Source organism: Mytilus edulis, chromosome 5 (genome assembly GCF_963676685.1).
Source record: "Mytilus edulis chromosome 5, xbMytEdul2.2, whole genome shotgun sequence".
Taxonomy (NCBI): domain Eukaryota; kingdom Metazoa; phylum Mollusca; class Bivalvia; order Mytilida; family Mytilidae; genus Mytilus; species Mytilus edulis.
In genome coordinates this window covers 27,568,419-27,579,557 of record NC_092348.1, presented here as the reverse complement: position 1 = coordinate 27,579,557, position 11,139 = coordinate 27,568,419, and the positions used below count along the sequence as shown (strand labels likewise).

Genomic DNA, 11,139 nt, shown 5'->3' with positions numbered 1-11,139 from the left:
AAATAGCAATATATAGACAGCTGACACCAGATTCCTGTAATATGTCCAGGTATCTGATGTCACAGTGTTATAAACAGCAATATATAGACAGCTGACACCAGATTCCTGTAATATGTCAAGGAATCTGATGTCACTGTGTTATAAACAGCCATATATAGACAGCTGACACCAGATTCCTGTAATATGTCAAGGAGTCTGATGTCACTGTGTTATAAACAGCCATATATAAACAGCTGACACCAGATTCCTGTAATATGTCAAGGAATCTGATGTCACTGTGTTATAAACATTTATATATAGACAGCTGACACCAGATTCCTGTTATATGTCCAGGTATCTGATGTCACTGTGTTATAAACAGCAATATATAGACAGCTGACACCAGATTCCTGTAATATGTCAAGGAATCTGATGTCACTGTGTTATAAACAGCCATATATAGACAGCTGACACCAGATTCCTGTAATACGTCAAGGAATCTGATGTCACTGTGTTATAAACAGCCATATATAGACTGCTGACACCAGATTCCTGTAATATGTCAAGGAATCTGATGTCACTATGTTATAAACAGCAATATATAGACAGCTGACACCAGATTCCTGTAATATGTCAAGGAATCTGATGTCACTGTGTTACAGACAGCAATATATAGACAGCTGACACCAGATTCCTGTAATAAGTCCAGGTATCTGATGTCACTGTGTTATAGACCGCGATTTATAGACAGCTGACACCAGATTCCTGTAATATGTCAAGGAATCTGATGTCACTGTGTTATAAACAGCCATATATAGACAGCTGACACCAGATTCCTGTAATATGTCAAGGAATCTGATGTCACTGTGTTATAAACAGCCATATATAGACAACTGACACCAGATTCCTGTAATAGGTCAAGGAATCTGATGTCACTGTGTTATAAACAGCCATATATAGACAGCTGACACCAGATTCCTGTAATATGTCCAGGTATCTGATGTCACTGTGTTATAAACAACAATATATAGACAGCTGACACCAGATTCCTGAAATATGTCAAGGAATCTGATGTCACTGTGTTACAGACAGCAATACATAGACAGCTGACACCAGATTCCTGTAATATGTCCAGGTATCTGATGTCACTGTGTTATAAACAGCCATATATAGACAGCTGACACCAGATTCCTGTAATATGTCAATGAATCTGATGTGACTATGTTATAAACAGCAATATATAGACAGCTGACACCAGATTCCTGTAATATGTCAAGGAATCTGATGTCACTGTGTTATAAACAGCCATATATAGACAGCTGACACCAGATTCCTGTTATATGTCAAGGAATCTGATGTCACTGTGTTACAGACAGCAAAACATAGACAGCTGACACCAGATTCCGGTAATATGTCAAGGAATCTGATGTCACTGTGTTATAGACCGCAATATATAGACAGCTGACACCAGATTCCTGTAATATGTCCAGGAATCTGATGTGACTATGTTATAAACAGCAATATATAGACAACTGACACCAGATTCCTGTTATATGTCAAGGTATCTGGTGTCACTGTGTTATAAACAGCAATATATAGACAGCTGACACCAGATTCCTGTAATATGTCAAGGAATCTGATGTCACTGTGTTATAGACCGCAATATATAGACAGATGACACCAGATTCCTGTAATATGTCCAGGAATCTGATGTGACTATGTTATAAACAGCAATATATAGACAACTGACACCAGATTCCTGTTATATGTCAAGGAATCTGGTGTCACTGTGTTATAAACAGCAATATATAGACAGCTGACACCAGATTCCTGTAATATGTCCAGGTATCTGATGTCACTGTGTTATAAACAGCAATATATAGACAGCTGACACCAGATTCCTGTAATAGGTCAAGGAATCTGATGTCACTGTGTTATAAACAGCCATATATAGACAGCTGACACCAGATTCCTGTAATATGTCAAGGAATCTGATGTCACTGTGTTATAAACAGCTATATATAGACAGCTGACACCAGATTCCTGTTATATGTCAAGGAATCTGATGTCACTGTGTTACAGACAGCAATACATAGACAACTGACACCAGATTTCTGTAATATGTCAAGGAATCTGATGTCACTGTGTTATAAACAGTAATATACAGACAACTGACACCAGATTCCTGTAATATGTCAAGGAATCTGATATCACTTTGTTATAAACAGCAATATATAGACAGCTGACACCAGATTCCTGTAATATGTCAAGGAATCTGATATCACTATGTTATAAACAGCAGTATATAGACAGCTGACACCAGATTCCTGTAATATGTCCAGGTATCTGATGTCACTGTGTTATAGACCGCAATATATAGACAGCTGACACCAGATTCCTGTAATATGTCAAGGAATCTGATGTCACTGTGTTACAGACAGCAATACATAGACAACTGACACTAGATTTCTGTAATATGTCAAGGAATCTGATGTCACTGTGTTATAGACCGCAATATATAGACAGCTGACACCAGATTCCTGTAATATGTCCAGGAATCTGATGTGACTATGTTATAAACAGCAATATATAGACAACTGACACCAGATTCCTGTTATATGTCAAGGTATCTGATGTCACTGTGTTATAAACAGTAATATACAGACAACTGACACCAGATTCCTGTAATATGTCAAGGAATCTGATATCACTATGTTATAAACAGCAATATATAGACAGCTGACACCAGATTCCTGTAATATGTCAAGGAATCTGGTGTCACTGTGTTATAAACAGCAATATATAGACAGCTGACACCAGATTCCTGTAATATGTCCAGGAATCTGATGTGACTATGTTATAAACAGCAATATATAGACAACTGACACCAGATTCCTGTAATATTTAAAAGAATCTGATGTCACTTTGTTGTAAACAGCCATATATAGACAGCTGACACCAGATCCCTGTAATATGTCCAGGTATCTGATGTCACTGTGTTATAGACCGCAATATATAGACAGCTGACACCAGATTCCTGTAATATGTCAAGGAATCTGATGTCACTGTGTTATAAACAGCCATATATAGACAGCTGACACCAGATTCCTGTTATATGTCAAGGAATCTGATGTCACTGTGTTACAGACAGCAAAACATAGACAGCTGACACCAGATTCCGGTAATATGTCAAGGAATCTGATGTCACTGTGTTATAGACCGCAATATATAGACAGCTGACACCAGATTCCTGTAATATGTCCAGGAATCTGATGTGACTATGTTATAAACAGCAATATATAGACAACTGACACCAGATTCCTGTTATATGTCAAGGTATCTGGTGTCACTGTGTTATAAACAGCAATATATAGACAGCTGACACCAGATTCCTGTAATATGTCAAGGAATCTGATGTCACTGTGTTATAGACTGCAATATATAGACAGCTGACACCAGATTCCTGTAATATGTCCAGGAATCTGATGTGACTATGTTATAAACAGCAATATATAGACAACTGACACCAGATTCCTGTTATATGTCAAGGAATCTGGTGTCACTGTGTTATAAACAGCAATATATAGACAGCTGACACCAGATTCCTGTAATATGTCCAGGTATCTGATGTCACTGTGTTATAAACAGCAATATATAGACAGCTGACACCAGATTCCTGTAATAGGTCAAGGAATCTGATGTCACTGTGTTATAAACAGCCATATATAGACAGCTGACACCAGATTCCTGTAATATGTCAAGGAATCTGATGTCACTGTGTTATAAACAGCTATATATAGACAGCTGACACCAGATTCCTGTTATATGTCAAGGAATCTGATGTCACTGTGTTACAGACAGCAATACATAGACAACTGACACCAGATTTCTGTAATATGTCAAGGAATCTGATGTCACTGTGTTATAAACAGTAATATACAGACAACTGACACCAGATTCCTGTAATATGTCAAGGAATCTGATATCACTTTGTTATAAACAGCAATATATAGACAGCTGACACCAGATTCCTGTAATATGTCAAGGAATCTGATATCACTATGTTATAAACAGCAGTATATAGACAGCTGACACCAGATTCCTGTAATATGTCCAGGTATCTGATGTCACTGTGTTATAGACCGCAATATATAGACAGCTGACACCAGATTCCTGTAATATGTCAAGGAATCTGATGTCACTGTGTTACAGACAGCAATACATAGACAACTGACACCAGATTTCTGTAATATGTCAAGGAATCTGATGTCACTGTGTTATAAACAGTAATATACAGACAACTGACACCAGATTCCTGTAATATGTCAAGGAATCGGATATCACTATGTTATAAACAGCAATATATAGACAGCTGACACCAGATTCCTGTAATATGTCAAGGAATCTGATATCACTATGTTATAAACAGCAGTATATAGACAGCTGACACCAGATTCCTGTAATATGTCCAGGTATCTGATGTCACTGTGTTATAGACCGCAATATATAGACAGCTGACACCAGATTCCTGTAATATGTCCAGGAATCTGATATCACTATGTTATAAACAGCAATATATAGACAACTTACACCAGATTCCTGTTATATGTCAAGGAATCTGATATCACTATGTTATAAACAGCAATATATAGACAGCTGACACCAGATTCATGTAATATTTAAAAGAATCTGATGTCACTTTGTTGTAAACAGCCATATATAGACAGCTGACACCAGATCCCTGTAATATGTCAAGAAATCTGATGTCACTGTGTTATAGACAGCCATACTTATATAACAGACACCATATTCCTAGTATATGTCACAGAATCTATTATCAATATTTTTGTATATATAGAATCCTGGTGAGGGAAGAACAAAAAATTTGTGAAAGCAAATTCACAGATCTATCATTGTTGGGTTGATTTTTAGACGAGTTGTATATATATATATGTACATTATGCAACACTGTGATGGAAGTTTGAGTATTCACGAATATGTTTGACTCTGTGACATGCTTGGGGTGCTTGTCCAATGTTCAGGTAGGAATTAAATCAATTGATAGTGTTATTGCCGCCTGGTATTAGTTTTATATTTATTGCTTTATCAAAGCACAGGTATTTGGTTTTCTGGTTTTAATACTGTTTTCCTTGAAATCTGACATTTAATTAGCTGTACTGTCACATGATATCTGACAAATATAAAAAAAAAACATTTAATTTACTTACCTGGTAATATATCTCACTACAAGTTTGGCCTCACAACCAACCTTTTTGGTTGTTTGTATCAGGAATCTTTTTTTTTTAATGTACTGGTGATCATTTTCTTCATTCTAAAACACACAAAGTCTTTTAAGCAACAGAATAACTTATTAAAGAACCTGTAAAAGAAATGAACAGTGAAGAAAATGTTCTAATAATATGTTTATCAAGAAACCACTTCAAAAGATCACATAACCTAGCAATCAGTTTATGAAAGGCAAAATCATGTTCCTTTCTTTTTTAAATTAATCATCTATTTTCTTTCTTTTTTTTGCATGAATGTGTCCATTTTAAATCTTAGATAATTAACCATAAACAATATTTCAAAATTTTATAGATTGCCTGTTTATTTAAACTTGAGTAAACACATAAATAAAAGAATTCAGACATTTCTTTTTTAATAATAAGAATTTGTAAATAGCAAAAACTTATTGATATGATAAATAACTGATTTTTATCATACAGTAATAGTTGATGTGATAATGGAATGAAAAGCAACAATAAATACGCACAGAAACATAGACAGCAAAAATATTGAAAAAAGTGTCCTCCCCTCCACTCTACTAATCAATCAATTATTTTTTTTAATGCTGTAGTATTATATTGATTAAGATAGCCATTTGATATTTAAATAAATATACAATATTAGGACAATGAAAGAAAAATATAAACTTTTTTGTATGAGGCTGAGAAACTGGGGAAGAGCAACATTCTGAAAAGCCCTTCAACATTTTTGCGCTGAATACAAATAAGTTTATACTTTTATGACATTGACCTAATATTGTTTTTATACTGCAACTGAACTAATAAATACACTGATAGCTTTTTAAATTGTAACACAAATGTCCAACTTATTTCCATCCCTGATTGGATGCCTGATTGTTGAGAAAGTGTTCCACATGAAATTGACATTATACAAAATAAAGCTATGTTACTATATTTAGGAAATAAACTGAATTACTTGCAATATAATTCAGTTTATTGTTTTCTTTTCATACCATATAAACTAGAGGCTTCAAGCTCAGCCTGTTTTGCTCACCTTATGTTTTTGTTTACAATTGATACATGAAAAAATGCAACCAGAAGATCCAAGGACACAGTTATCCTCCTTTGGTGTCCTTAGTGTTACAGTGTATTACTTGCAATATTTTTTTGATACACTTTCCCAATTAATTTCTAAATATTTAATGCATGAAATACTAAGTATGGGGGATAAAATTACATGTTAAAAAAAATTGGGCACTGAATCTTTATGTAAATTAGTGATTTGGTCCTGTTAAAAAAGGTACAGTTTTAGTACGTTTGAAGCTGTCAAACTAAATTTTAGACCCCCTTATCACAAAATTGTCCATATTTTGAGTTAGAGCTAGTAGAAGCTTCTATAATTTTGATATTATTTGTCCCACTTGTAGTAAACTACACTTTAAAAATCTTTTTGAGAAAGAGTAGGTGTGATTTTTTTAATTTTAATTTATTTTCTTAAAGAAATGCACTACAAAATAACTGTGTTCTCGAGACAGGATGGTTATACTTTATCTTTAGTTTCAGAGATATGAGCCACACAATGCATTTTACCCCTATGTTTTATCTTCATCCATGTCAGCCATGGTTGTTGGCAGATGGGGTCATTAGACACATTTTTTTAAACTAAACAGCATAATGATGATTCTGGCTAAGTTTGGTTAAATTTGTACAAGTGGTTTCAGGGTAGAAGATATTTGTTAAAGTTAAAAATGATGTACAACAACGACGATAACTGACAGCGATGTCGGAAACCAAGTGATGAGAAAATCTCACCTGGCATTAAAGGCCAAGTGAGCATAAACTATACCATGTTTTCATTGCTACTTTTCCTTCTTGGCTTTCCATACTGGCAGGTATACATAATAGTTCTGTTTACAGAGAAGGGCGTACTGCCTTGATTTATTTGGACATCTCCATATTTCCATAGAATCCTTCTCTCTGTTTTGTTTTTTTTCTTTGAGTCATCTGACCTAGTATACAATGATAAAATGCACATATTGAATGTAGAAATCCTTTCAATATAAAAGTAAGGAGGTAATAATATGAAATGAAAACTGCTGTTGAAACTTTAGCTTATATGAACTAAAGCATGTACATGTATGGTATTGAAAGGTTATATGCATTCATAAATAAGACTTTTTCTGTTTTAGACAATCAGTTGAAATATTGATCAGTGTCAGAGTCTACAGAATATAAAGAATCTTAATTATTGGTCAAAAGAAATTGCAAAGATTTAGTATAATCCTTCGCTGAAATTTGGCTTTCTTTTACTATTTCTTACCTTTTGAACATTTAACTCAAAGCTTTTGTAAATGCCTTAAATGGTTAAATTTGCTGAATGTTTGTTTTTTCATTCAATATAATCTAGGGTATAAGGTGAGAGTTGAGATCTGACAGGATCCTCTAGCCTACGTGTATGTTAGTTATTAGCTTTTTTTTTCAAATTTTGGTTCATTTGTAGTTTTGGTGTTTAATGTGGGATCCAGTCTGCTGAACTTAGCTAGTATACATGATTGTTTTGGTAGAGGAATTTGTTGCTGCATTGATTAGGACCATTGTTGTCCTTGAACTGTTTCGTACTCTTTAATCCGTTTGCAATAATTCTTTTTGACATATTCCGGGTTTAATTTTTTTCTCTATATTAATATACTTTATTTCATTCAATATTACCATGTCACAAAGGTACTTAGAGATGCTCTTCTATGAGCCTCTAGTACTGTCTGGAGGTCTTCCTCACTCTCAACCCATCCTTTCATCCAAGTCTTCTGGTCATCTACCTCAGGATCTTGGAGACATCTTGGAACCCAGGCTGTATTGTCATCCATTATACCTAATCAATAAGAGCCAACATAGTAACGTATATAAGAGTTGTACATTTATCTTAAAATCTTAAATATTGTTGTACTAGTACATGATTTTTAAAGGCACAGCTTGCTATAGTTAGGTAGTCAGTATAAAAGTTGGGAAAAGAATAGTTAGCTAACAATTTATATCAAAAACCAAGAATCTTCAATTTGCTTACTTAAGCTTGTTTCAATTTTAAAAAGAGGCCTGCCAGATAATAAATCCATTTTTTCCACCAAATTTTTTTTTACAAGCCAATTTTACAAATGCGTCATTTAGGAATAGACTGTATCATACATGTGTATGTAAATTTCCATTGTAATTCTACCACAAAATAAGTTTCACAAAATTTATGATTTATAAAATTTACGATTTTTAATAAGAAGAAACTTAAAATTTGACAAAGATGTAATAAGCACACCTACATATTGTGCACCCCAAACATGCAAAATCTCATTAGCAAATCCTACCTGTATAGTTGAGTCATAATAAAAAAAAGGCAATACCAAATGTAAAATTGTTTTGAGCTATGAAGTCCTTAGCATATATAATTGAGAGAACCAATGATATAGCCTTCCCCAATCAAAATACAAAATTATACTTTTTTTTATATACTATATAAACCAAATAAAAGACCCTCGTATGTTGATCAATATAAATTCAAATCTGATAGATCAACATTATGTAAATTAAGGTTTAGTGCTCATACTTTATCTATTGAAAGCGGGCGATATCTAAAAATACCAAAGCAGAGTAGAGTATATGTCTTTGCTGCAACAGTGGAGACATTGGAGATGAACTACACTTCCTTTTAAAATGTTCATCCTATAACTAACAACGTGAGAGATAATAAATTAACCTCATTAAAAAAAAAGTCTATTGAACAACATATTACCTTCTTTATCATATAACTTGTTAAAATGAATGCTAGTTGGTGACAAACTCATTATTAAAAGGTACTTGATTTCTGTAATGATTTATATGCTTCTCTTTTATATAATTTTCCCATAATTATCCACTGTCACTTCTTCGTTGTATATATGTTATTGTAGTGGTATCCAGTCGTTCCGTCCCCAAACCCATTCAGCCTCAGGTAAATTCGGCCCCAAGTCAATCCACCCCCAAGTCAATCCGGCCCACGTCGATCCGGCTCAAGTCGATCCGGCCCACGTCGATCCGGCTCAAGTCGATCCGGCCCAATAATAATTTATATGGAATAAACTATAAAGACTTTTAATTAGTATAAATCGAATTTGTAAAAAGTATCAATAATGGATGACAACAGGTAAGTTTGAATATATTTGGAGTACCAGAAAGATGAAATATTTTAAGTCGATACGAAAATGGTTGTGATTGTATTTTTTTTCAGGTAACATCTTGTCTAAGAACTTCAAACAAAAAAAAATTTGTATGTATCAGCTTGGGGATCGGCTTGTACCGTTGTGTATGTAACTATTTGTTATTACACAGGATGAAAGACTTGTTAAATTAAGATCACATCAATTGAAAGAAATTGATAATTTAAAACTGCTGATTAATGTTGATGTCTGTTGATTGTCCTAAATTTTGTTATATTTTTTTTTAATATAATTATACCCAATAATCTAAAAAACTTGTAGTGAAACATTTTTTTTTAACATACACCTTTTACATTATAATAAATTCATTAACTTTACGAGTTACAATTAATATATATCTTTATTTTTATTCCTTATAAATATATTTTTTATTGGGCCTGACGTTGGGCCATATCGACGTGGGGACTGATCGACTTGAAAGCATTGTAGTTTGTCTTTAATTTGTTGTCATAACCATTTATTGTCAATGCCTAAGTCATTGTAAGTACTAAAAAAGTTATCTTATCTTATCTTATAATGATTTTCAAAAATATACTTTCTTTTACATTCTTCACTCAAGTTTTTCAATTACACATGACTAAACACTCTGCCCTTTTCATATGATAATAATTTTCCCGTTTTAGTGTAAACTAGTACGGTACAGTAGTCTCAGATGATCATGATAGATCTAAATTTAATTTGTAAAGGTTTGTTTTTTCTGTTATGAATATCAAAAGTAAGGTGTATTATTATCATCTTTTTTTGTGTAGGTTTGGGGTAAGTGTTAATTACCTGTATTAGCTTGTATCTATGATATAAATATGTCTCTGTCTCCTAATTTTGACATGCTGTCTGAACTTCGTCTGTCTATTAACAATTATATACCTCCTTATTGAAGAGTTTAGTAAATATCGCCCGTTTTTGTCAGTTACATTCTTTTCGGTAATCTACTGAATTTTATCTCTGACGTATGACATGAGATCCCAAGTATCTAACGGAGGCCGGGTAGATTCGTACCCACATGCGGGTACGCGCAGACACTGCCTTATACAACAATATGAAATGTACAGTTTGTGATTGGGTCCTTTGCTGTGAGGGAAATATTTATATTTTCACACAAAAAAAAAAGGATTTCTCATAGGAATATGATTTATTGTGAGCTACTTTCTTTTGCATTTGCTGAGATACTTTACACATTTTCTTACGTTTGAATTTGTTTAAATGAGAGTAAAAAGCTATACTAGCATTCAGTTGTATAATTCATGCAAAGTAAGGTCATTCTACCAATAAGTTCCACCATTTGGATACCTGAGAAAAATAATTCAATAATATCTATTTTAGTTGGTACACACATTCAATCTGATAGTGGTCTATGCAAAGTTTTAGAGATGTTGAAGTTACGCATGTGACAAACTAGATAGCATATGTAGCGTTGGACAACAACAAAAATTTGCCGAAAAATGGGACTCAAAAGCCTATCATGGTAATAAGCTCTGTCAATCAACGTTGGCTAAGAATGAAAATATCTTTCTTAATTTGCTTCTTTTTTGGTACAGTGAACACAGTTCTTTACTAAAATGGTAAAGAGAGTTAAGTTCTAGCTGACAAAAAGATTTTTTCAACATGACAAGACATTGGGTGCTTCTAAGCTTCAGAATTCTATTGAAATCCACTCTTACTGAGAAAACTTTCTG

The 11,139-nt window shown here is 33.6% G+C and overlaps 1 protein-coding gene across 1 annotated transcript; it reads right to left on the bottom strand.

The window, feature by feature from the left end:
• Nucleotides 1–5,203: 5,203 nt before the first annotated feature.
• Nucleotides 5,204–8,090, bottom strand: LOC139523334 (uncharacterized). The gene is made up of 3 exons (XM_071317213.1): nt 7,935–8,090; nt 7,072–7,234; nt 5,204–5,311 (listed from the first exon to the last, which is right to left on the bottom strand). Exons 1-3 carry the CDS (start codon nt 8,087–8,089, stop codon nt 5,204–5,206), a joined length of 426 nt encoding a protein of 141 aa, XP_071173314.1. The 5' UTR covers nt 8,090.
• Between the last annotated feature and the right edge of the window lie 3,049 nt (nt 8,091–11,139).

Coding starts and splice junctions, on each gene's coding strand:
- LOC139523334 (XM_071317213.1), bottom strand. CDS start 8,089: ATGGATGACAATACAGCCTGGGTTCCAAGATGTCTCCAAGATCCTGAG. Junction 7,235..7,934: donor CTAAGTACCTTTGTGACATG/GTAATATTGAAT, acceptor ATTGTATACTAG/GTCAGATGACTCAAAGAAAA. Junction 5,312..7,071: donor AAAGTAGCAATGAAAACATG/GTATAGTTTATG, acceptor TGTGTGTTTTAG/AATGAAGAAAATGATCACCA.